Consider the following 27932-nt stretch of genomic DNA (forward strand, 5'->3'; position numbering starts at 1 on the left):
CATGAACATGAAAACAATGACACAAATAATAGATATAAGGAATCACCAATAAAGCAAACGATAAACACATATTATGGAAAAAAAAGGATGTGATAGTAACACTAATCAGGATTGTAAAAGATAAATCATAGAGTATGACATCATTTTGTGTTTATACCAAGTCATCCAAGTTTGAGTCAATATTGCAAGGTACCTACAAAATTTATGAAATATATCGGAATTTTTTTTTGGTTTGTTTGCTCTGTCCTGTTTTCTTTCCGGCACTTTCTAGGTTTTCCTATCTTTCTGTCTTTGGGTTTCTTCTGTTTGGTTTTTGTCTGGCTCGATCTTTGGGTGTACTTTCGGGTTTTTTCCGCCGGTGTTGGTTGGTTTGTATTTCCTGCTTAAGAGTTTGCTCTCAAGCCTTTTGATATTATATATATATATATATATATATATATCAAAAAAAAAGTTTGACTTTTTTATTAGTAGTTTGTCAACACTACTTTAGTTGCATATAATAATAAAATGTGTAAGAAATATATATTGATTCGTCTACTTGAAATTTGTCTTCTAAAGGAGAAGAGCCGAAATATATAGGGAGTTTATGATCTTTTATAGTATATCAAGTAACAATTTTGTGTCTAAGGGTGACGACTGTCCTATTACCACAACGTGATTCCACCCTTAGTACATTCATTAAAAAATTATTCTTTTTTTGAAAATGGAATAAATAGCCCGTGATTCTTTTTCAAAAAATTCAACGTGTCAATACATTAGATAACAACTGTGATTCTGTTACATATTTAGTTTTAAAAAAGGCTTAATTGCACTTTTGCTCCCTCATCTTTCACCGTTGTGCGAAGTCCCTCCCCTATGTTTGAAAGAAGCAGATTCCCTCCCTCATGTATTAAAATGTGAAGATTCGCCCCTTCTGTTAGTTAGCCATCTAAAAGCTAACGGAGGTTGCTATTTTCACCTCCTTTTTTACTATCTCCACCACTTACATGATTTTTGGAAAAAAAAATTATTGGATGGAAAAAAAATTATTGGATGGAAAAAATTATGTGCAAGAGAGATGAAGGTTTTTTTTTTCTTTTATAAAAATATATATTTTTTCTGTTTTTTACTTATTTCATTTATTTTTTTCTTTATTTTATATTTCTGATTGAGGGGTGTGATTAGTAAAAGGAGGAGGTGAAAATAGCAATCCCGTTAATAATTGGATGGAAAGTTAACGGTAGCACAAATTAAAACATGAGGGAGGAAATCTGCTCCTTTTAAACATGAGGGAGGGACTTCGCACAACGGTGAAAGATAAAGGAGTAAAAGTGCAATTAAGCCTTTAAAAAAAATTGATTATTAAACAATAGATGAAATAGAAGAGTCTGAAATGCTAAGGAAAGTGGACAAAAAAGAATCACCAATAAAGTAGATGATAAATACATATTAATCATGGAAAAAAAAAAGAACGTGATAGTAGCACAAATCTGAATTGTGAAAGATAAATCATAAAGTATGACCTCATTTTTTTTATTTCAAGTCATCCATGTTTGAGCCAATATTGCAGGGTGCCTACAAAATTTAAGATATATATCAGACTTTGTACATACTTGTTTTAATTAATAAATAATTATTTCATTGTAAGGGAAAATAGAACGAACCTTAAACCGACAATAATATTTTTGCATCAGATGTTCATCAACTTATAAGATGTCATAGACATCATGTTAACAATGAAATAAAGTTAGGTCACTTAGAAGTCAGTTTGTATTAAAAAAACTATTAAGATAAAAAATTAAACTAACCACTCATATGTTCTCAAAAACTTCTTGGTAGACAACATTGCGCTTGGAGTTTGAAACTACCCCTTGTTTATCCCCTAGTGTTTTTTACCCGTGCGTTGCACGGCAAATTGATTGTTGGAGTTGACATTAATAAAAAATATAACAAAATGTGATGAGTATAGAGAAATAAGTGTGGTATAGAGTAAATAATATAAGTTGTTTGTATGAGAGCTGTGATAGTAGAGAAAGAATGACGTAGATTCTCTCCCATCGTTGGGTTAAATAGAGAATAAGATAGGGAATTAGTTTGCCATGAATCGACATTTAAATAAAAATAAAAATATCAAAATATAAAAACAATGATAGGCGTAATAAATTAATAAGATTACTCCCTCCCAATAACCACAAAAATTAATAAGATTACAATTGGAAAGCTAAAAAAATTTATCAAACTTTGTTCTATGTCTACTCAAAATGAGAAGATTCAAAAAATACAATGGACCCACAAAATCTGCCCCCTTTATCTCTCATCCCTTGCCAATCAAACACACTAACTCTTATCTCTCTCTCCTTTATTTCTCTCTTCTCTTTCACTACCATATCAAACAAAGCATTAGAGAACCTAGTTGAATAGTTTAGCAAGGCTATAACAAAATGGCATAGGAGTTCTTGGAAAATAATTTTAAAATTTCTTTAAATTATTTTTCAAATCTTATCCAATATAGCTTTTGTTTGAAAGTAACATATCCACTTCATTAGCATTCTTTGTGTGCAATCACCCTCCTCTCTCTCTGTCTCTCTATTCTCCTGCCTACAACTCATTTCCTTCTTCTAGCTTCTCATACCTTATTTCAAGTAGTGCCTTGATTTCTTTAAGGCATTTGATTCAAATTAGCCTTGAACCAACCAAAACACATAAAGAATAAAATTAAAAACAAACACATAAGTAGCTTCAAACCAATACATTAATCTTATGAATCAAATGCTAGACATAAAGAACTTTTAACTAAAAGGATTCATTCTCCTATCTCAGAAATTAAAAGCATTAAGCCACATGCTTTTCCTTCCCAAACTCTATCTCGAGCCTTTAATGTACTTCAACAATTCTTCTCTAATTTTTTTTTGAAATCTCCTGCATTCTTCATTCCTTAGCATAGTCTGAGAAAACAAATCATAGTATGTCTTAGATCAAGAAAATCATTTCAACCTACAATATTATATTAAGAAACTGATTTTGGACCAACACGCGTAGGCAGATTGGCGGAACCATCACCTATAACCCGAGTCAAAATAAGATTAGACATAAACAAAACTATGCAAAGAAGGAATTTGAAGAGGAAAAGGGAGAATGCTCACCACTTTTTCCGGCCAGCTCTCTAATTGAGTCATGGAACGTGACAAAAAGGGGAGTCGAAGCCATCATTATAAATTTAGTAAGGAGTAGTAGTAAATCTTCTTTCAAAATATAATTTATTTAAATCTTAGATAATTAGGGAAAATCTTTTAAAATTCAGGTTTCAAGATAAAATAGCACAACATAAGAGAGGCTATCTAACAAATTGACAATAAAAACAAAACAAAATCTTTAAAAAATATTTAATAAAAGTACGATAAAAATTCGGATTTTTTTAGAGTATTAATTAATTTAAGATAAAAATAAACAACCTAAATCCTAATTGATTTATACTCTAAAAATAACTCTAAAATAGAATAAAATATTTCCTGTAGAATCACATACAAAGGAGAATCAGAAAACATAAAAAACGAATCAAAATATTGCAAAATTCCATATAGAATATAAAATGGACTCACCATCCATGGCTTCCAAAGAATCTCTTTTGGTGGAATATCTATAAAAAAAAACCTAAAGAAAAGAATTTGAAATTAGCATGGCAAGTGATGAACGAAATTGACCTTGAAGTCAAACATGAGTGAATGAAAGTTAAAGGTAAAGTAAAATAAAATTGAAAAAAAAACCATAACATATTATGCAAGCAAAGGAAGAAAATAATTTGAAACCTCCATCTGCAACCTTCCCAATCAGTCCAAGGCAGCAAATCGGAGGGATGCGATTGCAAGTCGATGGCAAAGTGGTTCCGTTGAGAGATGAGACGATTTTGTGGGGATGGTTCCGTTCAGTGGAGAGATGAGATGAAAATTGCATGGAGGAGATGAATTCCATGGAGGAGATAGTGGAGGTAGGCAGGGTTTTAAGAGGGTTTTTGCTGATGGGATGTATTATTGATTTAAATCACTTATCACAGATTTTATATTAAGATAAAATCATGAAATAAACAACATAAATCCTAATCAAATCTAAAATTAAAAAATGTACCAAATAAATATAGATAAAAACTATCAAAATCTAGCAAATCACAATAAAAACTCATAAAATCAGGAATTAATTAAAAATCCGAAAATTCAATAAAAATACCATAAAAAAAATAAATAATAATATAAATTAAGATAAAATACAGAAATAAACAACATAAATCCTAATCAAATCTAAAATTAAAAAATGTACTAAATAAAAATAGATAAAAACTACCAAAATCTAGCAAATCACAATAAAAACTCATAAAATCAGGAATTAATTAAAAATCCGAAAATTCAATAAAAATACCATAAAAATTAATTAATACTCTAAAAATAAATCAAAAATAAATTAAGATAAAATCAAGAAATAAAAAACCTAAATCCTAATCAAATCTAAAATTTAAAAATGTATTTTTTATTAAGGAGAAATAAGGTAAGTAAAAATAGGGCACATGTGGCAAGTGGGGCCAAGAAGAAAGAGCTTACATGTAAAATATTAGGTGAGAATTAATCTGGGAGCGACACGTCACTAACTTGGCATGTGAGAGCGAAACGTCATGCTAGAAGTTGTTCTTTTCTAATATATATATAAAATTTAAAAATGTTCTAAATAAATATAGATAAAAACTATCAAAATCTAGCAAATCACAATAAAAACTCATAAAATCCGAAATTAATTAAAAATCCGAAAATTCAATAAAAATACCATAAAAAATAATTAATACTCTAAAAATAAATAATAATATAAATTAAGATAAAATACAAAAATAAACAACATAAACCCTAATCAAATCTAAAATTTAAAAATGTACTAAATAAAAATAGATAAAAACGATCAAAATCTAGCAAATCACAATAAAAACTCATAAAATCCGGAATTAATTAAAAATCCGAAAATTCAATAAAAATACCATAAAAATTAATTAATACTCTAAAAATAAATCAAAAATAAATTAAGATAAAATCAAGAAATAAAAAACCTAAATCCTAATCAAATCTAAAATTTAAAAATGTATTTTTTTATTAAGGAGAAATAAGGTAAGTAAAAATCAGGGTACATGTGGCAAGTGGGGCCAAGGAGAAAGAGCTTACATGAAAAATATTATGTGAGAATTAATCTGGGAGCGACACGTCACTAACTTGGCCTGTGAGAGCGACACGTCATGCTAGAAGTTGTTCTTTTCTAATATATATAGATGTACCAATTTCTCTAGCTGGAATGCTATGCAATATGGAAGAATCATATATTTTAAAACCTTGTTAATTAATGGAATAGTATGTCTAGATCAATTTATTCTTCTTCAAACTCAATTATTGTTCTCATAAATGACCCACATAAGTTTATTCCAAAAATTCATTCTGACTTTAGATTTAGTTATAGAATCATTTTCATGGTGGGCTGATATTTTTTAACAACTTCCAGTTACTAATCCATCCGTTTCAATATAAATGTCAACTTAGAGAAAAATATTTATTTCATAATAATTATCCACTTAGAATTCTAAGGTTGCATTAATTGACATTTTTCCATATAATACCCCTATAAAAACAATAAATGAGGAGAGATAAAAATACTCCTTAGGGACAAACTAGGAAAACAAATAATATATTTTTAAAAGTTAACAATATTTATTGCATTTCTTAATATTTATTGCATTTCTTAATATGCGTGTTTCTTCTTTTTTTGGGCACTTATATTAAAACGGAGGGAGTATAGGATAGGAATTAAATAAGTTTAATAGCAAGGATTTTGTTTGGAGCCCTAAAGTATTTCTCAAAATATAGTAATTTTTTTTACATTGGAAAAATAAATTACACTTTTTAAGAATTGATTTCGGGACCATCCCCTCTTATATTCATATGTCTTCAACTCTTACAGCTTGAGATATCATTCAGAGATAAAATATAACATTTCCACAATTTCTCTGTCCCGCATTTGTATATATACATATAATATATAAATTGGGTTTGAAAAAAACTTGAATTCATGAGAATATAGGTAATGAGTCACACAATGCAAGCTCCCTCTCATGCATCAATGAGATGCCAACTCTTCATCTTTCTGTTTTTTACACCAAATCTTTTTTGGAGGGCTTATGAGATGCATCTGATATGATATATCATGGTTTGACAATATCATGTGATATTTGCTATTGCTTCATGCAATTCTGATTTACTTCCTGAATGTTGATAACTTGACATGCCAACCTAACCCATCTCTTTGTCAGCAAACGTGATGTATGAAATGTTCAAGTCCAAAGGTGGCAACAAATCAAGGCAAGTTTTAAGAAATAGAGACCAAAACATATTTAATTCATTGTGGCTTATTATCAACAATTAATTCATTGTGGTTGGGAATTTGGAGTCCTCGAATGGAAAAATAAACACACTCTAGCCACTTTGCAATATCAACAATTTAATTACAATTTTCCCTGAAGAATGATATGTGTTCCAACTTACATAATTACCTTTGTCCATTTGGGAAACATGAGTGCAACTCCTTCCTATTTCCCCTTGACAAGAAAATCCTGGACCCAATTAACCACTCAATTTAAACCAGAATTGCATCTAAATAAGGAGGATTCAAAAGAATGAGCAACTAATCAGAGCACTGAAACTCCTTATGACACGTTTGATTTGATGCAACTTCTCTTTCATCAGAATCAACTGTAGAAGGTTTTTCAAAGAAGCACTTAGAATTTGGCGCATCTGTGTGGCAGACCTGTATCATGATCCACAGCTACAATTTCAGTGGCATTGTCACATCTAAGCACATCTTGGCCCAACTTAGCTCCAGCACTCTTTAGCCCCTTGAGAGAAACTGGCTGATTAAAGAGATTCAAAGATGGAAGCTTTGAGGGTGGAGGCAATTTCATTCCTGGCAAAAACTCCCTAAAATCTTCCATCAACAATGGAACCTCAAAATCTTGCTTATCATGCCTCACCACATTTTCTTTAGCACTAATATGTGCTCCTGGTTCCATATGGTTAGTTGAAAAGCTTGCTTGGTTAGGGAAATTTGGATAGAGACTAACATAGCCTCTGAGATACATCATGTCTATAAGGAACTTCTTCCATGAAGCTTGCCACCCATTTGTTCTAGACCTAGGGATTTGAACTGGGTTTGCTTTTGCATCTTCAGTGAACCTCATGTTCATGTACACATAAAACTCTCTCCATTGCTTAGGGAAGAACAATGCCCCCCAACTGCATGGTAATTGGTGTAAGTAAGGTGTGTTGGGATGGATGTGTTTGAAAACTTCTGTGGCATTCCACTTGGGTCTCTCTTTGACAACTTCAATCAATTTTGGGGTGTAGAGTGAGATTGAAGAGAGTTCAGGGAGAGAGACTTGAGGGTCATAGTGGTAAGATAGAAGCGCATACTTGATCCAAAGGTAATAGTAAGGAGAAACTTCAATGTCATCTTCAAGTAAGAGGCCAAAGTCATCATCAGAAGATGGATACCAGCTCTCACTCACTGCTCTTATGAGCCCTCCTTGGATGATTCTCCTCCTCAGGGTTTTGGGTCCATGAGGCCACTCAAATGAACTCACTAGTCTTATGGTTGCCTCATCTACCTTGCTGTCCATGTTGAAGGCAATGGGAACTTCATCACCTAGGTAGAAGGCACTGCTCAGAGATTTTAGAAGCCTTGTTAGTGAATTGGCTCGGTTTTGGGTGATGATATTGATTGAGATCCGCATCCGGTTCCAATCTGCACATGAAAATTTTCTGTTAGATAACTACTTAGCTTTACAATCCTATTAGAGAAGGAAGTTATACATGCATGATCTTGTCCCAATGAGACACCTTAATCAATGAGTGTGAACTGGGTTAAATTTGATGAGTTGGGTGTTGTTTGGTTTATCAGATTTGAAACTAATGAACATGTGGGATGTAATATGATAAGAATGACCACATTTACAATATTGATAAATAAAATGTTTGGATTAACTTCTCTTTCTACAATTGAGATTCAAATTTAGTTTGCATTTGGATTTCCGTTAAACTCAACGTAGATCCACATTGAAGTTAACATGTCAAAGTCGTGTTTCTCCGATCCACATTAAACTCAATGTGACAAATTTTAACTTCTCTGTTAGTGCATTGAGATACGTGAAATCACGTTTACGTTGGCTCTAACGCCAAACGAAACATGCACTGCTGATGAAGTCAAAATCAATTGTGGGGAGAAACATCTACAATTGGTTAGTGTCATAATTGATTCTGAAGAAAAACAAGTTGGCCAAAACATGCTACATACACGATGGAAAACCACATTAAACTATATTCACAATAGACCGAAGCAACTTTCCTTAACTTTTGTGGTTGTCCATCGTGATTTTGGCTTTACCGTGATTTTTTACTGTGTATCCAAACATGCACTAAGAAGTTTCTCTTAATCATTGATTTAGGCTTCAAAATCAATTGTGCGAATGTTTGGAAACCCTTCTTCAACTGATTCGGAAGCCAGAATCAATTATGCGAAGAAGCTTCTATGAGTAGCTCGTAGTCGCTGAATTAATTATGATTAAATAGAAACTGACAGACATGCTATAAATATTGGTGAGACAGGGGAGCTAAAGGAGGTGCACCGTGTGCCAACAATATCATACAAAGATATGCATATATACTACAAACAAACTGCATTAGAGTTGAGAATTTGTTCTTACTTGGCAATGCTGTTGAACGCAGATCAGCCATCCAAAGAACTTTAGACACTGAAGCTCTTGGTAAAACAACAAGAGTGGTACCATTTGAATGACTTTCTGATGCCATCTTCAGTGCTTTCCTCACATTCATGTCAATGTCAGCTACTGTAACCACCACACTAGGATTGTGAATTTTGATCAAACCCTTCATGCTGGAGAACACTGCTTGTATCACTGGCACCTCAGAGTTTGATACTCCACCAGTAAGTGCTCCAAGTCCCAAATCAAATATCTTGAAACGTCTCTCTCTACAGACAAACACAGGCCACTTCAAAACTCTTGCAGCATCTTCACAGGAGCAGAAGTTTCCTCCAGAGACAACAATGTAGGCCTTTTTGCCAACTGAGGACCTGAATTTCTCAAGAAGAGGTGCAAGTGCTTTCACTTCTTCAATGGAGTGAGCATAAAAGAGTGCATCAATTTTTTGAGGATGCATTGCTGCCCATTGAGTCACATAACCTCTAGAAAGTGCTCTCCACCATTGATCATCCCTGACTTGAACTATGTCCTTGAAAATTACAGTGGTTTCAGACACATAGGCTAGTCTGTGTTCACTATCACCCCAAGTTTCCTTATCTTTGGGGTCAACGGGGAGAACGAAAGACCCTGCATTTCTGTACTTCTGAAGCTGATAGCTGCAGTAATAATAGAAAGAATATTATCATAAGCAATAATTAACATGAAAACTTAGGACAAATCAATGACAAGATTGTAGCAATATAAAATGTACTCCATAGGCAATGTTGGTTAGTGACTGATGGTTTGTTCTGTTCAGATAAACTCACATGCTCAAAAGTCAATCGTAATCGTAGAATTCATGTTAGGCCTAACTCTACCCTAAAAGCTAGCTCAAAGGTAAAGATTGTTATATCATTGATAAGGATTTATTTAGACATATGTCTAATTAATGTGAGACCTTAACTGTTAGAACAATAAAAAAAATGTGGATAGCAAAAAAAAATATTATCAACAAAGTGTGAGAAGATTCATTTACATGAAAATCCAAAGAATGCATGAAAACAAGTGTTGTTCCCTTACTTTGGATATTTTCTATATGGTATTTCAACTTAATTGACACATTAAATGTTAGCAGCTTATTTTGTTTTTTTATTACAGAGTGCTGCAAATAAGAATGAATACATTCTTGACCAAGATCCTAAAAAGTCATCTCAGGGGGGAAGGGTAGCTGCTCAATTGGTGAGCTAAGGGAATGAAGGAATTTGCAGGGTGAAGGGCCAGGGTTCGAATCCTGGCGAAGGAACTAATTTACTAACAATTAACAACTAACATTGGCCTATAAAAAAAAGTCATCTCAGAATCATTGACTTCTTTTTGTACTTGAACTATTTTGTGAAGTGCTCCGGCCTGTCTCCACTGAGCAATAAAAAAAAATCATGAATTTTGCATTGTCAAATTGTAATAAGGTAGTGCATAGAAAACAAGTCAAATTTATAATTCTTGAGTCAAACATGAATAGATGAATTGTGCATGTTGTGCCACTTATTAGTGTTTGTGGACCTAATAGCATCCACTTATTGCAGACTATCACATGTAACTTTGGCATAGACAAATTCATAATTGTTTGACTTGTATCATCACAGTTCAAATAAGCTATCACAGGTTTATTGTTCTATATTCACCAACTAAAACACAACTTCACAAAATGGTTAAGATAATAATGTCAAAGTGAAGTAAAAATGTAGAGAGTTTCTTCACCACATACCTGAGGTGCAGATCTTCACCAGTTGAGAAGGTCAAAGGAGTCTCTATGAAGAGAGTTTTGACAAGCTCAGCAGATAAAAACCAAGAGCTAGACAGAAAATCCACCTGCACAATTTTCTCAACTGTGATATCATAAGCAGGATCAGGCAAATACAACCCTGCTTCTTTAGACCTAAACTTTCTGTAACTTGGAAACGTGAAATCCTTCTGTCTAAAAGGCAAAATCCTCCCAATGCTTCCTAGAACAGAGTTCTTGTACTTCTCTGTCCCAGCCACATGAGCCAAAATCTGCAGCATCTTCCTACCAGGAATCATGTCATCATCAACAATGTACACCAAATCAGCTTCTGTCTGTAAAGCCATTTGGAACCTCCCATAGTACTTGAAATCATAGCTTGAGCTGATAAAACTGATCCTCGAATCATTGTAGCGATCGACGATTGTCTTCAAAGCAAGCTCGTTCGGGCTCCCAAATGAGAGCACCCAAACCTGATGGAAAGGGAGGGTCTGTTGTAGCAAGGAATCAAGCTGAGCACAAAGTGTTTTTCTTTTGAAGTGGTTCAGTAAAACTGTGATTTTTGGCTTGTTTGGACCTTTCAATTCCCATTTAGATTTCATTGCCATAAGCTCAGATAGAGTTTCTGTTCCAATTGTCTCTCTTTGGAAGTTCAGAACCTCATCATAGAGCTCTCTCTTCAGCTTGATCATGGGAATATCATTGGACTTCTTTTGCATGAAATCTATCTTCTCATTTTGGCATACTTCTGTGATTGGTTTGAATTTAATTTCCTCTTTGATGAGAGAAGAAGCATCTTGATAGTGACTGACCACATGAGGTTTGATCAGAATCTGCTTCCATTGGTTTGCAAAATGAGTAGCCCATGTAAAATCTGGCTTGGTTTGTAAATCTATGGAAGGACTGATATAGTACAATAGGAATGTTGCATATCCTGCAAACATAAATTGGAAGCATGTGAGTACTGCAACAAGCTTAGTGTTGGTGGAAGCAATTTTTTGAGCCTTCAATTTGGCCTTTCCAATTCCACCAGCATGGTCATTAACCACCATCCCTTCCGAGCTATCCCCGCTTCTCGAACTCGAATTTCGACCAAAAACCATTCTATGAATCCAAGTAGATTCAATATTTCCCCACCTGTAGAAAGGACACAGACAAAGTTAGTTCCTAGTCCCAACACAAGCCATAATGCTGCTAGAAATTTGCAAAATATGCAAGAGAAGGAATTGAGACTAATATCACTGTTTTATGATGTGAAATCGGAAATCCAACATCAACCACATAGACATTAGACATTCAAGAATACCTTGATGGGGATGGAAATGAAAATCAAAGGAGAGGTTTCTGAAAGTTGAGGATTGAGATAATAAGGGAGGGCAAAAGCTTCTATGATTTTTATTATACATTAGTGAAAAAGTTTTCTATTAGAATGTGTGTATATATAGGTGCAATTTAGAAGAGGCATTAGAGAGTGAGGGAGAAGTGCCCCCATGAAAAATGCATCAATCAAAGGTCACATGGAGTAAACCTTATGCTAATTAGGAAATTCAATTGAAACAAGTGACTTTTGTTACTAAACCCTCAAGATACCATTAAAAAGCCAGATTCAAAGCCGCAGAAAAGGCACCCCCTGCATGGCCATGGCCTTACTTTATTTTTTTTTGTATTTTGTCCATTTGTCTCCCCACTCATTCGGGAAATTCCCAACAAATGACTTTTTGAGGGATTCAAACTTTGAAGTCGTGTCATGGCTCTTACCGGGTCTAACTTGTTTAACACTAGACCAACATCTTGTTGGTGCCTTTATAAGGGGTTTGAAGTCATGATCCTTAAACGGTCTAACTTGCTTAACACTACACCTTACTAATTTTTTATGTCTTATGGTTATTGCACTCTCCCCCCAGCACACATTTTCAATACCATATGCCCCTAATATGAATTTCTAACCACGAATTCTTGAAATTAAAGAATGAAGAAATAAAAACTAAATAAGAAAAATAAAGCATGATCCAAGGCCTTGGTCAATACTCAAAATCAACTCCAAAGATTATGAGTATCTTGCTTTACTTGGAAAGCGTCAAGTAGGAGGCAAACCATATATTAATAACGTTTAAACAATTAAGGCACAAACAAACACGAGAAAGAACATGGGGTGGATGAAGTTTAAACATACATGCATTACTCTCTAGCTTGATTACTAAGACAATGTGCAAATGGTGAAGAAACAGAGTCTTTTTCTTCTTCAGCAAAACAAGCCAAGTTTGAGTAGAGGCCTAAGGATTAAGCCTATGATTGAGGATATCTGGATACTGGATATAAAATTATGTATGTATATATGTAAGTAGCTCACACCATAATCAATGGCTGATTTGCTGTGAATGGTTCAGGGCTTGTTTGGTTAACGTAGCAAAGAATGCAAGTGCTGGCGAGAGACGAGGAAGAATGAGCATATAGAATATATAAAATAAATCAGGAATGTTATATATTAGGTGTGTTTGACTTTTTGCATTAGCAGAAAGCTTTTAAATGGTTAATTGCCAAACTTTGGCGGGTTGGACGTGTGAGACTCGTTGCTTGGTTAGCTTACAAAGGAGAGAATTCAAATAAATATTGGTTGCTTAGGCAAGAAAATATGTATGCATTGAAATTAGAACAATGGGAACACCATATTTTCATTGAAAATTATTTTCAAAAGTATTGGTGACTTTCCATTGGAGTTACAGAAGAGGAAGAATGGGCACATGGGCTTTGAATGTTTAATTGATTGGTGGTTTAATCTTTAATGCCTGTGAAAGTGTAGAGCTTAGACCAGTGAACATCATACACTTTAATTCATGTAAAACGCCATTACAATATGGCTGCTGATTTTATGTCAAAGTCTGTTTTCACTTTTGTTGATAATGTATGGATTGAGGAAGGTCCACTGGGTCTAGGTTCAATATTGTGAGATGACCAACACTCATCTTCTCTTTCTAATTAATTAATGATATTACTTTGGCTTAACTGTAAAAAAAAAATTATACTTCTACTTCATTTTAAAACATTTTTTCACACCTTTTAGCCCAACGTGTGGAAGAGGAGGATGGGAAGTGAGGGAGGTGAAAGGACCGGTGCTGGTGGTGGGGTGGATGGTGGAACAGGGGGAGGATGCGAGAGGAAGGTGTTGGGCCTAAAGGAGAGCGTCAGCTCGAGTGGTGGACGCTATAAAAAGAATATTAATAGGGTCGAGAGTCTTACCAAGAACATCGTTAATTTTTTATCAATCGCATTCACTAGAGTGTCTACACCTTATTTTATATCATTATTTACAAATCGTCATAGTGGCACCTCATCTAAGCCTCTTCACTATTTTTTACTTCAACCTAACAACTCTTAAAAAAATTCTCTAGTAGACCCGACAATCAACATCACACTTTTATATTTTATTATTTATCTTCATTTCAATTAATTATATTTCAGATATATTTGAAATAATTAAAAAAATTAAAAAAAAATAATATAAAATATTGGAAATTAAATTGATTGGGATCCATTTGTGTAAACGCTTGGAGCTCAATTGTATAAATTTTGTGTTCAATACACTATTTATAAACACATTTTTTTTACCGTTGAAATTGTACGACATATTATGTTAGTATAATATGAACGTTGGTGCTCAATCTTTGAATTGTTGATATTGATTTTTTTTTCCTGAATTGAATGTTACAGAATTGAAGTGGCTTTGTACAATTATTACTGTTTGTTCAATACATATTGGAATGATAGAGTTTTTTTTTTTTACGTCATGAGCAAATATAATAATATTTGTTTTTGTTGTCTTATATGAACACCTTTTTAAAAGACACGATTTATGTAGTGAGAGAATTTTCTGCAGTGACACACTTCTTTCAGTCAGTCTGTCAAGTTTTATATGCTCCAATTGAGTGAGACACTTATGAGAGAGTCTCTTTGATGTGATACACTTCTATTAAAGTTGCTTCAAGTGAGTACATAGTGTCTGTCAAAATGATTGACACCAAAACACCAACTTCAAATAAGTTATCAGAGTCTCAACGCCTATGCTAAATTAAGTTTAGCATTTACTTTTACATCATTACTGTCTTATGACACTAATAAGTAGTGTTGGAATTGAGGTCGGATTCGATTTTTACTTAAATTCAATTACAATGTGTTTTCCTATCAAATTCTAGATGGAGTTAGGTGAATACTCCTCATCGATTTGATTTTTGTTGTCATGCTTAGAAGTGGTAAAGAAGAAGTGGTAAAAAAAAAAAAGAAGTGGTAAAAAGTGCAGGAAAAAAAGAAGATAAAGTTAAGATCAATCATCTTACAAAAATTATCAAAGTTCTACCCGAAATCTCCTTTTGATCAATGGAATGAGTCTTGTAGAAAAAAAACCATAATCCACATTGAACAGGGTAGTTAGACTTCCTAGCTAGATTTTAACATATCTAATAGTTTACACTAACAAGGAAATACAAGAGCACAAAGAATGCGGCTCCAGGAAATTGTGTCCTTCTACGGTAATAGACTTCTTACTTATCTGTCTGAAATTCTGACAAACTACTGTCCTCTACATCAATTTTTCTTCATCTTCTAATCATCTTCAGATTTCACAAATTTAGGGCTAATCTTGATGCCCATTTTCCCAACTTAGCTTGGAGGCAACTCTTTCATGTACTGGGAAATATTCCTATAGGGGTGAAGAAAAATCACATCAGTTTCGTAGACACGGTTCAGACATAGTGTTGTGGAGGTTAAAAATTGTCACTAAATCATATGTCAGAAGGATATATATATATCGTGAAATAGAATGTCCGTCAATCATTTTCTTAAAGAAAAAATTGAAATTACCTCCATCTTTTTTACAAGCTCTTTTGGTGTTGGGGCAGACACAATTATGTGGCGAGCAGTGGGACTGATGAAGCCTTCCTCCACAGCTTTGTCAATGAAAGACAAAAGGGAATTGTAGTATCCATCTACATTCAGCAATCCCACCTACCAAAATTAACCAGAACTTTTGTTAACCATTATCATCCAATAAAATGGTAAGTGATGGCACCAATTTTCATAATGACAATCTATTTTTCAAACTTTTTCAAACATGAAAGTATATGTCAATTTGGTTTTTATTTTCAAACTTTTTTATAATGATTTAAACTGAAAATAAAATGGAAATAGAAATATGAACCAAATATGCTTAAAATATATTTGGAGCCTTAGGAGAGACTTTACCGGTTTATCATGAATTCCAAGTTGAGCCCATGTTATCACTTCAAGGAGCTCCTCAAGTGTCCCATAGCCACCTTCATGAACATAAAGAATGTCACAAAAAGAAATATTGGTTTCAAACTTAAGAAATATATTTTTCCATTACTTTTTATTTGTCACTATTTTAAGAATCTTTTACTTTTATTCATCTATTATTTTTATACTTTTAAAAGAACATTAATTGTGTTTTATCAATTATACCTTTACGTTAATATAATTCTTAAAAGTACAGGAAAATTAAAGAGTTAAAATAGGAAATATTAGAGAGATAAATGGTAATTTTAATAAAATATTAGAACATCATTTGTGCCAAAATGTGTTCTCATATTTTTTTGTCAAACAAATGTGTTCTCATTGAATAACTGAAAAATGCAGTATAACAATGGGCTGAGCCCACCTTGGTGCGCAGAACTAGGCTCAAGCGAGTGGCAGGCCTGAGATTAATGTTTATTTGTTTGGTATGCACTGTAGGATCAACTTCTGTGTTGGGTGTATCCATTTTTGGGTTCAATATTGCCCAAAAAAAGTGAGTGGAGCAGGACCACTTGATTTATATTTTACTTCCATCTTGGTAATTGATTAAAATGTTTCCATTGTCTCTTCTAGGTTAAACCAAAATTTATTTCTCCTAGGAGTGAGAACTGGCTAAACCTGCTTAATTAGGTCTAAGCTATTTAAAAAATTCAAAGTTTGAGTCCAGCTTATTTCTTATTATAGGTTTTCTTTTAGGTTTCGTCTGACCTGATAGCATTTTTATAAGCATATTTTATAATAAGATGTTCGAGTAGATTGATAAATTTATTTGTAAATATGCCAATAAACTTTTAAACTAATGAGCTAAAATATGTCGTCTTAGTTAAAGTAAACAGGTCACCAGATCTTTTCTAAAGAGATTTCATAATTAAATCATTATATAATCTAATATGTTTATACATATAATTAATTTAATAAGTATATAATTTTATGACATCATAAAAAATCCATTGTAAGATGATAAAATACATCTACATTAATTATATTTATTGACATAAGGTGATCTGTTATATTTATAAGGCTTTCTAAGTAACTTAAGTATGACATTTTGAACTAAATAGGCTTCTAAAAATTTTGACCTTATCTATTACCAATTTGTCTAGTCTGACTTGAGTCTGAGTCAGATGTAGGTTAGGCCTTAGATCATTGTCGGCAGCCTGACCTATTTTCATTTGTATTTTCACCCTTTGCCCAATTAAGATTCAATGACTCTTAATCGAATATGGTGTACAAATTTGTACTCACCCTCTTAAAAGTAGGGATGACAATATGGGCTCAGCCCGTTGGGCCAGCCCGCCCCGCCACTGTTATAGGACGGGTTGGGCTGAAAAATGTAGCCCAAAAAAAATGTTAGCCCGCCCCCGTTTTGGCCCGTAATTTAACGGGCTGGGGCGGGCTGGCCCGCGGGCTTTGTTTGTTTTTTTTGCTGGTGTGGTGAGGGGTATGGCTGCCGTTGTTGGGCTAAATTTTTTTTCCTCTTTTTTATAAAAATTCTTCTATGCCCATAGCCCACAACAAAGTGTTATTTGCACTTTGTTTCATCTTTTCAGTTGTATTTTCCTTTTATCTGCAATAATTCCTATGCTGCAGCGTGTCTCTTGCTATGTGTTCTTGGCTCTTGTACTGTTTTGCATTTTTCTTTTCTTCCTTCTTTTATGTCCCTGTACTGATTGCTTCCCCCGTTTCTTTCTTCTTTCATTATTTTTTTTTATATATATAATATTTCTATTGTATGAGTTTTTCAACCTGCTACTTTTCTTATATATATATATATATGGTTTGATTCTAAAAAAAAGCTTTAAATTTCTATTTCTTGAGTTTGATAATTTATCAATTTGATATGAGTTGTTTCTTTCACTCTCAAATTCAAAACTTTATTCTCTCTTCCTACTTCACGTTTTTTTCTTTTTGGTATGTAACTATGTATTGTATAGTACACCCATATATTGTGTCTATAAAATAAGATATGCAGCTTCATAATTCATAATTTTTTATTATTTGCATTATTTGTTATATATTTATAGATGTATCTATGTCAATTGTCAAAAATATTGTTTTTATTCTTTGTTACACTTTTATTATTTGCATTATCTCTTATTATTTAGAAAAAAATATAATACAAGAATTATTCTAAGTTTTTCTACTAAAATGATTGTTTTTTGTTTCATTGATATATTGGCCCATGGGCTGGCCCGCTAGCCCGCCCTTTGGCGGGGTGGGCTAGGATTTTGAGCCCACTTTTTTGGCGGGCTAGCCCAACCCGTCCCGTTTGTGACGGGTTATTGGCAGGGCGGGCTAACCCGTTTTGCCATCCCTACTTAAAAGTTTTATACTACATTTTCTAGTTAATCATTGTTAATTTTGCTTAATGTTTAATTTTTATGCTTCCGCCCCTGTTGATTATAAAATGAGTTTTGATACATTAACACTTTATTTTCCCTTTCATTTCATATGTACTCATTTTTTCCCATATCTTTTTACATTTTCTATCACACTACCTATCATATCACTACTCATCTCTTCTCTTCATATTTGACCTGGTGGAAGTCAACAAAACTTTTTCCTTATCAAACATTAATTACACGTTGTGTAATATTGAAAGTTTTAGTGTTGCACTAAGCATTGATGGATAATTGATTTGATGTTTTTTTGCTTTGGAACCTAATCTAAAATTTTTGTCATTATGATGCACCATCTAATCTTAAGTGGTGCACAAGATCAAATATTCTCTTGGGATAATGTACGGACTTCGTCCGCAGACATGTCTATACCCCATCCCTTAAAACTGTTTTGTTTTATCTTTTTAAGTGAAGTCCTAATACATAAGCTTGCTTTTATGTCAATTTTATGTGAATTAAACATAAGCATAATGATAATATTGTAGAATCATGTGATGAAAATATTCATATACATAAAAGGTATATGCATAAATGTCTCAAAGAATAAGTAGCTAGTATTGTACGAACCAGGTAAGGCAATAAAGGCATCAGAATGCTTAGCCATCTCTGCTTTCCTTTGATGCATGTCTGCTACTGCCTTTACTTCCCCCACTGTTTCTCCAGTAAGCTGTAATTAACACCCGAGAAACCCAAATCAACCCAACTCATCACTCAAACAATACCATTATACTTCTGACTATGCTTATTTAGATACATGGAAACCAAAGTCAATTATGGACAGAAACAACTTCTAGCTTCTGTGATTGTCCACAGTAATTTTTCTTTCACCGTATATTTAAACATGTTACAAATGTAATGATCAGTGTTGTAGTCTTGTAGAAATGGGCTCATCACTCAAACAATACTATTATACTTCTGACTGTGCTTATTTAAATACACGGTACAAAATCAAGATGAACCAAAATCACGAATGACAAAAACAAATTTTATTTACTTCTGTGATTGTCCACTATAATTTTGCTTTCACCGTATACTCAAACATGTTGGAAATGTAATGATTAGTGTTCTAGTCTTGCAGAAGCAGAAGTGAGCTGAATTGGTGGACATCATGTTTCCTTTCTCCTCGGGAGAAGAAACAAGTTAAGATTCACCAGAAGAGATAAAAGATCAAACAAAGTTAATTACTTTCTAAGTGATAAAGGGATAAAACAAGGAATGGCACAAGAATCTTAAGAGGGTAACAGAAAAACTTGGAGGGAAAGGACAAAATGGTGCAGGAAGGAAAGACCCCAGATTGCCAGGTGTATTGATGGATAAGTTAGGGTTTGCAAAGAAAGAGACTCAAAATGTGAACTCAATGAGAAATAAGCAACGACAACCGGGGGTTTAATTTCCTACCCCACTACTTGAATTTCACACCCCCAATTTTTGGATTTTTATATTTCGAATTATTTTGGAATTTAATATTCCGAAATTTACATACTTAGTAGTGCAAAATACGACGTAACATCTTACTTTTGAGTGAGAAAATACTTCGGAAATTAAGTTTCCAAAATTTGTTTTAAGTGGGTGACATTTCTAATGAGTGAGGTGTCAAATCCTCCCCTCACCGCAACCAAGTTCCAATTAGAACCGCACAACACTTGAATACCAAAAACAGGACAAGTGTCCAGTGTTGAAACTCAGATTTTGGGATAACAAAAGTATGGTGCAAATTTAAAGTTCGGTGGTGGAACAAGGATGGAAGAAGAAGAGCATGTTATGTATTGTTGTGGTGGAAACTGGAAAGGGAAAAAAAGTTTAAGATAATTCTCTGTTCTGTCATTTTCCTCTTTTTTATTTGCAATGATGAATTCATGAAAATGCTTCCAAACCACCTTAACATTACCTCTCTTGGCATAAGTGTTTTGGGAATAACTCTGCAGACAAAAGTAACACAAAAATTAGTTTGCTTGAGCTATAATATATATGTATTATATTTATGTCACAAGTTCACAACAATACAAGTCATGAAGAAGATGGAGCTAACCCAATTACATGGCGACCACCATTGTAAACAGCCTGAGAAATCAACCCCATCAAACCAATGCTGCCTCCTCCATAAACTAGATCAATATTTCTTGATACCTTTTTAATATGTAAGTAGCACCCAAAGTTAAGAGTTAAGACCATGATTCTGTGAAACTAAGAAAATTACATGCTTGTATGTAATTAAAAGCTTAACAAAAAATATTCATGAAAAAACAGAGAAGCTGAAATGGAAATTAAAAAATGATTGTAGTTTAGATGGTTTTGAAAGTGACATTTTACCATCACTTTAGGTTAGACATCATGTATCAAACACTAAACCATTAACAGCATCAAAACATAAGTTAGACTGTTAGAGAAGAAAGAAAGACAAATCATACAGAGAGATTGATGTAATTCAAAGTCGTAAGCTGTATATGATGGTAAATAAGAAAAGAAATTCAAAGCAGTGCATGAAAAATTCAATTTGAGAGAAGCACAAGTTTGTTTGAATTTGAATAGTGAAATACAATTCCTCAAGAAAAAGCAGAACAGATAAGTGAGGAGAGCTACATGGACATTACCAATTCCTTTCCAAGCTCAATAGCAGCATCCTTGTAGCTAGTTTTGTTCCCTGGACTACTGCCACAGAACACACAAATCCTCTTGAACTTGGATAACTTCATCTCTAGTTCTCTCTCCATCTCCCTCTTTGTTTTGATTTTTTTTTCTTGCTCTCTCACACTGTGTCTCAAAGGTAGACAAAATAGATGAATGAGCGGTTGATGGTATATGAGGAACCTATACTATATATAATGGCAGAACATGGCACACAGCACACGTCCTTAACCACATCATAGAAGATGACGCTGACTCACCAAAGTTGAAAGTTGTACATAGGGAGAGGGAGATTTTAATCTAATGATGTTTGTGTTTATAGTCATGATTTTAAATTGTGGTCCGCAAACACAATTGACGTAGGAACATAATGGGATATGGTCCCCCACAACAACATTAGGATTGCAATTTGGAGCCGTATCAACCCGCATTTATTTCTATTCCGCAATGGAGCGGCAAATGTAACCGTGATCGCAAATACAATTTAAAACATTGATTTATACTTTTATCATGGTCCCTCTGTAACCTTTGAGAAAAGTAGAGAAAACTTTTTTCTTTTGCTTTCAGTTAAATGGGTAGTTGAGGAAATAGGAGTGATACCCTTTTGCCTTGTGATTCCAATTTTCACTTACTCAAGGATATCCTAGAATTTTTCAATGCCTGTTTCATTCATGTGAATGTGCATACAAGTTAATTAGAGTTTATTAAAACTTATCTAACAAAAATTATTAAATAAGCTGATAAGTGTTTTTTGCTTTGCATACAAAAGGTACTTAACTTCAACTTGTATAAACTCGGCAGAGGAAGTTGACCAATGAACAATCATTTGGGTTATAAATTTTCAACTTCGTGATAAATCTAATAGGTCTAGTAGATGTAGATTCTTTTAATCCTTAACACACAGTTTGGAATGTACTGTTTCTGATGAGCTCGTGAAACTTTGGCTTGAAATTGTCAATTCTCTTGTGACTAGCTTAACCATAGGTTTCTTCATGTGGGTTGACTTGTAATCTTGTACTTTAGCACATTTGCTTGGTTTTGCTTGTAATCATGTCCACCCACCAACTCCCCATGATTTATCACTGTGATTATGTAAAAACCATGAATTATTTACATCCGGATAAGGTTTACATTTATGGCATGTTTGGATCACCTTTGTTATTTTCAGAATCATTTTTAGAAATTCAAAAATTACGCATTAAAATTACTTATCGGAATTAAGTCTGATTTTAGATTCAATTATAGAATGATTTCTAAATATGTGCATCAAGGCATGTTGGTGTGACGCATCACCCACTTTGTAATGTGTGTACCCTCGCATCCTTCTTTTATAGGACAAGCTTGATACAGACCTAGGAAACATTCATCATTTTTTATCAATCATATTAAGGTTAAACAAAAAAAAGAAGCCACTCACCTACATTTCTATGAACGTAGGCCTACCATGTTGTCCCTATGCTCTTTCATACTTACTTTTTGCCTGTAATTGACTATTGACATCCAGGGAGTATTTTAAATTATGTGATTTATACTAAATAGTTAGTAATCCTAAAAGATAACTTTGTGCTATTTTCTACCCTCCTTCATTAGTATTAGTATATAACTATATATACATAAGGTTGGTGTGAATATTGTTATGAAAAACCACTTGATTTCAAATACGGGTTAATAGCACTATTCTTCCAGAAATGAACAGGCAATACTTGGGAGTTAGGATCAAGTGGGGTGGTGCTAGGTTGAAAGCACGATGATGAATGCATTACTGTAGGGAACATTCATGACTGGCTAGGGAGAATGTACCTGTTAAAGGTATTACGACGCTCAAATCAACTCAAAACTATAAAGAAAGTAAAGTCTAAAAGAGTAATTAGTGGACAAATGAGTTATGCTTATACCTTGTAATGTAATTAAACCTATATATAGCGGTTGCTGATCAACTATGGGGAGATTTACCATTTGGCTACCATGATGTGGTCGGCCATGATTTGCCCGACCACAATTGCTTGTGCCAAATAAGCACGGTGAGTTGATCGGATAATGAAGCTAGCTATTGGACTAACCATATGTAGCCGAACATAAGTATTTGTGCTAATTAGAGCAAACTCTTTTTGCTCACATAATCAATTATGAGAAGCACTATCAAAAATTGATTCAGCATTTTAGAATCAATTGTATAGGAATTTTCAACATTGATTAAAATCTCAAGTTTCCATGGTCTTGATTCATCCGTGCAATAATGGAGGTTGAGGAGAGCTTAGAGGGAGGACAAATAGTGAATGGTACTTCCCTGACACCAATGTTGCTTTGCTAGATCTAGAGGATAAGTGAGAGCAAGCATGTGCTATTCTTTCCCAGCCATTCCTTGTGAAGAAGACCATCATGACCTGCAGAAGAGTCCTATTGGACACAACCATCTCCAAACCAGTAAGAACTCGACAACTACAAAACCACATGACCAAATTGGTTCCGCCAAATTTGGAAATTTTCATTCTGTCAAAATATTTGGTTGTGTTATATACCCTTTCTGTCTCCCTCATATGTAACAACCAGCCTATTTTTTTGACTATGCGAATCATCAATTAGCACTAAGTTATGGGTGGCCCTAAGTTATGTGTATTCCCATCTCTTCTAAGTTCTATAAGATAAGGTGTGTGTGACATAAATATGTTGGCAAGCAATTGCACTGAAATGCCTTTAATTTCTTTATTCTTTGTTGGAGGAAAGCATTACACTGTGTTTCTCATTAATTTCTGTGTTCAGTGAAAGCTAGAGGAGTGTGGGGTTGTCATTTAATGCTCTATCTTTGTTTACTTGACTTTTCATCAAATTAAACTAAGAGAATCAAACAAGAACTACTGATCAATTAGTAGATTAATCATTAGTCAAATCTGGATTACTGATTTATACTCCCTCCGTCCCTAATTATAAGCTAAAGTTGAGACTTATGTTTTGTCACTAAATATAAGCTAAAGTTGTAAAAGCTAATATTTCTTTCCATATTTATCCTTGCATTTATTGGTAGTGGAGCACTATTAGTAGTATAATGATTAAAAAGTGCTATCTTAAATAGGGGTAGACATGGAAAGTTGTACCTTTTTTTTTAAAACCAATGCATCAATTAAGACTTTCTTAATAAGCGTGATTTTTACAACTTTAGCTTATAATTAGGGACGGAGGGAGTATTACATTAATCTGTGCCAAAGTTTTCTTTGGCAGAGGAGAAGTGTTAACACTTCTGTTTGACCTTTTTGATGGAATTGCCAATAAGACAATTTTTTGTGTTTGAATACCGATTCAGTGTAATGTGAATGTATTTAATTTTAACTCAATTTGTAAATAAAGTTACATTCATTTTTTATTTTATATTGCGCGCTAGAATTCGTTTACAGTTATGTCAATAAATATCTAAACATGAATAATGTCACCATCCGGTGCATTTGCAGGAAAAGGAATCATTGGTTCCTTCAGCAACTAAATGGTGGGAATCCTACTCAGATAGCCATCCATGTACAAGTTAATAACTCAGGTATATCCCCTTTCCATTTTTCTTTATCAATGTTAATCTTCTTTTTGCATCATAGATTTGTCGGTGTGGATTATAAAATTTACAATTTCTTTAAAGTCCATCCACAAGGTAATTTACATGCCAGGTCCAAAGATTAATTACGAACTTCATGTTAAAATCGACATTGTTCGACCAAAAAAAAAATCAACATTGTTAAAACTGATTGTGAATATATAAAATTCATTTTAACAAAATTATTTGTTAATTTAGTTGGCTCAAACAATCACACTGTCCACTTTTATTCCGGAAGACTTAAAAGACTAACCGCGAATTGAAGGTCGAGCTAGTCGGCTAACACAAACAAGATAAAAAATTTATCTAAATCAAACTAGCCAACAACTTACCATATATACAGATTTCATACAATTATTACTTAAATTGAAAATATATATGGTGTCTAAGACATCCGTATATATTTTCAAGAAAGGTTCACCGCCAATTAAATCATATTAGTTAGTAAGAATAATAAAATAAAGTTCTCGTAGAATAGCTCAAGTGGTAGGAGTTGGTGACATAAGGGTTGAGTAGAGAAAGGTCCAGAGATCGATTCCTGGCAGGTGCAATTTATCTTTCCGATATAAAAAAAATAAGTCTTAACTCATCCAAACTAATTAGCGATAATTTACCATACATCTATATCTATATATATTAGAAAAGAACAACTTCTAGCATGACGTGTCGCTCCCACAGGCCAAGTTAGTGACGTGTCGCTCCCAGATTAATTCTCACCTAATATTTTACACGTCAGATCTTTCTCCTTGGCCCCACTTGCCACATGTGCCCTGATTTTTCCTTACCTTATTTCTCCTTAACAACTAAACCTAATGCTTTTCACCAGAACACCATAATAAAATTAAGAAATAAACAACCTAAATCCTAATCAAATCTAAAATTTAAAAATGTACTGAATAAAGATAGATAAAAACTACAAAGTCTAGCAAATCACAATAAAAACTCATAAAATCCTGAATTAATTAAAAATCCAAAAATTTAAGAAAATTTAATTAATATACTCTAAAAGTAAATCTAAAATAAAATAAAGTATTTTCTGGATTTAAAATAAATAATAAGATAAATTAAAATAAAATTAAGAAATAAACAACCTAAATCTCAATCAAATCTAATATTAAAAATGGTATAAAATAAAGATAGATAAAAACTAACAAAATCTAGCAAAACACAATAAAAACTCATAAAATCCCGAATTAATAAAAAATTCGAAAATTCAATAAAAATTAATCAATATATTCTAAAAATAAATTTAAAATAAATTAAAAGACCAAATATTATATTTTAAAATAATATCAATCAGTTATTTGTTTTCATATTGTAATTGCATGGACTATTGTAATCTGAAGGGCTGTTTGCATTTTCTGAACTTTATGGTATATTGTTCCATTTTTTCTCTGTTAAATTTAATCACTTCCTTAAAACTGCTTAAGCTCATTAATTCACTGCCATTTATTTTCCTGTTTGACAGAAGTAAGAAGCACCTTCAAGTGTGACAAAAAAGAAGGTTGCAGTTGCAAAGCAGTACATAGAAAATCATTATAAGAAGCTGATGAAAGACCTGCAAGAGAGAAAGGACCTGTATCGGTATGTTCAATTTATATTTGGGTTATAATTGTGAGTATGTGACTGATGAGTATTATAACATGTTAAGTAGTTGTTTAACATACTTATAGACATCTCCTAACATGATTAAAATTATAGTTGTTATTCTTATAGCTGTTTCAATTATATTGCTAAAATTAAGTGCATAAAATATTTGTTGAAACCGAAAGTTTATGTAGTTTAGAATATTAAATTTATTCTAATGTCTAAAATCTTTAACAAATCTAATCTAAAATCTATACTTTTTATGTAGTTTCCAGCAAATCTATTGTAATATATTTGCTTTAGATTTTAGATTAGATACAAAAAGTAATATAAATTCTATAAATTCGTTTTCCAGCATATTAGATTTAAAAAGTTTAGAAACAGATTAGATTTGTTTCCAGAATATCAACAAAATCTATAGATTTAAAATTTTCAAATTAGCCAAAATAGATTTGTTTTGGCTGATTTATAAGATTTATATATATAGTTAAATCTATAAGATTTTGTTTCTACATAAAATGTATCAGTATGAAATTTATAAGATTTTGTTTCTAAAAGTTGTTGTTGTTTGTATTTGGGTATAATTTTCAATTGATATGTTTGAAATTTCAAATAAAATCCAATCAGATTACAACCATTCTAAATCATCTCTTCTCCTTGATAGATATTTTTTTAAAAGATTTGATCTTTTTATTCTAAGATACTACATCAGCCATATTCTCCCCTATATATACCCATCAAACTATCATTCTAAATCATCTCTTCTCCTTTTGATAAATTGCACTATTAGCTTATTTCATTGTCCCTTAACCTAAAACTTACGATGGCCAATACCCCTGCAATAGGTTACAAATCTGATGTTTTGATGCCCAGAAGCTACTTACATAAGCTTTTCCCCATGATTGAATTTCTAATAAAATCAATTGTAGAAGAATTTACAAACATGCACGTAGTTTCCCAAATTGCTCACACACTTTAGCTATTTTGAACGTGTTGCAGATACGTGGAAATCGAGATAGAGTATGGGGTTCCTGTATCAGTGAACGGGAAGAGGCTTTCACCAGGAAACTTGGTTGCCAAGCTGAATGAGATCGGCGGAAGATTGGGATAAAGCTCCTAATCACAAGAAATATTTTGCTGATGAGATGTAATGCTGATTTGTGGTGATGAAAGTGGCTCCCTTGGCTGTGGAATTGGTACACTTATTGATTGTTGTGATCCTCCATTGCCAGAAGTTCCTGAGGAGGATTGGTTCTGTCCAAAGTGCAGTAGCAACCAAAACTGCTCAAACAATCCAGCTAAAAAGAAAAAGGGTGCACTGTCTTTATCTAAGAGTAAGTGATATTCATTCTCCCGATTTAATCTGTCACCGCATGCATTTTTGAGATTTGAAGAATGTGTTAGTATAACCTGAAACAAGTTCAAGATTGTATTATTGATTTGGTTTGGTTTCATGTTTCAGTTGTCAATATGGAGAAAGGTGTAAGTTTGTACATGCAGTCCAAACACAGAGAAAACCTAACGTTCATGGATTTGTCTGTGACATGATATATAATTCATGCTGCATTATTACCTTTATATTCAGTTCTGAACTGTGCAAAATTTGGGTTAGCACTCAAATTCAAGAGAGAAATTCATGGAGGTAGGCTGTAGAAGATTTTGCTGATATGGTTTCTGCAGGGAACAATCGGAAATGCACTGAGATATTTGTTTTGGGACAATATACTTGGTCGTAAAGGTGAGCATCAATATTTAAAGGTTGCTCTTTCTATTGCACTGCTCTTGCTTAAAGGTGTTGGTTCCTGTCATCTTTAAGTCTTAGAATTGATAGTGTCTAATATTTCTTTCACTAAGTTCATGATAGACTTTTATCTAATGGTGTAGAAGAAGTTGTGCTATGTTTTTTGT

At 33.1% G+C, this 27932-nt stretch overlaps 2 protein-coding genes across 2 annotated transcripts; both read right to left on the reverse strand.

Annotated features, from left to right (window-relative positions):
• Nucleotides 1–6455: 6455 nt before the first annotated feature.
• Nucleotides 6456–12336, reverse strand: LOC130749151 (uncharacterized). The gene is made up of 4 exons (XM_057602447.1): nt 11839–12336; nt 10518–11669; nt 8756–9429; nt 6456–7797 (listed from the first exon to the last, which is right to left on the reverse strand). Exons 2-4 carry the CDS (start codon nt 11633–11635, stop codon nt 6776–6778), a joined length of 2814 nt encoding a protein of 937 aa, XP_057458430.1. The 5' UTR covers nt 11636–11669; nt 11839–12336; the 3' UTR covers nt 6456–6775.
• A 2485-nt stretch (nt 12337–14821) lies between these two features.
• On the reverse strand, nt 14822–21132 carry LOC130748560 (cytokinin riboside 5'-monophosphate phosphoribohydrolase LOG1). The gene is made up of 7 exons (XM_057601784.1): nt 20827–21132; nt 20265–20362; nt 20124–20154; nt 18803–18902; nt 15768–15838; nt 15387–15530; nt 14822–15225 (listed from the first exon to the last, which is right to left on the reverse strand). Exons 1-7 carry the CDS (start codon nt 20944–20946, stop codon nt 15160–15162), a joined length of 630 nt encoding a protein of 209 aa, XP_057457767.1. The 5' UTR covers nt 20947–21132; the 3' UTR covers nt 14822–15159.
• Between the last annotated feature and the right edge of the window lie 6800 nt (nt 21133–27932).

This window comes from Lotus japonicus, chromosome 3 (genome assembly GCF_012489685.1).
Source record: "Lotus japonicus ecotype B-129 chromosome 3, LjGifu_v1.2".
NCBI classification, from domain to species: Eukaryota; Viridiplantae; Streptophyta; class Magnoliopsida; order Fabales; family Fabaceae; genus Lotus; species Lotus japonicus.

Coding starts and splice junctions, on each gene's coding strand:
- LOC130748560 (XM_057601784.1), bottom strand. CDS start 20,946: ATGGAGAGAGAACTAGAGATGAAGTTATCCAAGTTCAAGAGGATTTGT. Junction 15,531..15,767: donor TTGGAATTCATGATAAACCG/GTAAAGTCTCTC, acceptor TAATTTTGGTAG/GTGGGATTGCTGAATGTAGA. Junction 15,226..15,386: donor AGCTTGTAAAAAAGATGGAG/GTAATTTCAATT, acceptor TCACCCCTATAG/GAATATTTCCCAGTACATGA.
- LOC130749151 (XM_057602447.1), bottom strand. CDS start 11,635: ATGGTTTTTGGTCGAAATTCGAGTTCGAGAAGCGGGGATAGCTCGGAA. Junction 9,430..10,517: donor GGTGAAGATCTGCACCTCAG/GTATGTGGTGAA, acceptor TTATTACTGCAG/CTATCAGCTTCAGAAGTACA. Junction 7,798..8,755: donor GCGTTCAACAGCATTGCCAA/GTAAGAACAAAT, acceptor TTTCATGTGCAG/ATTGGAACCGGATGCGGATC.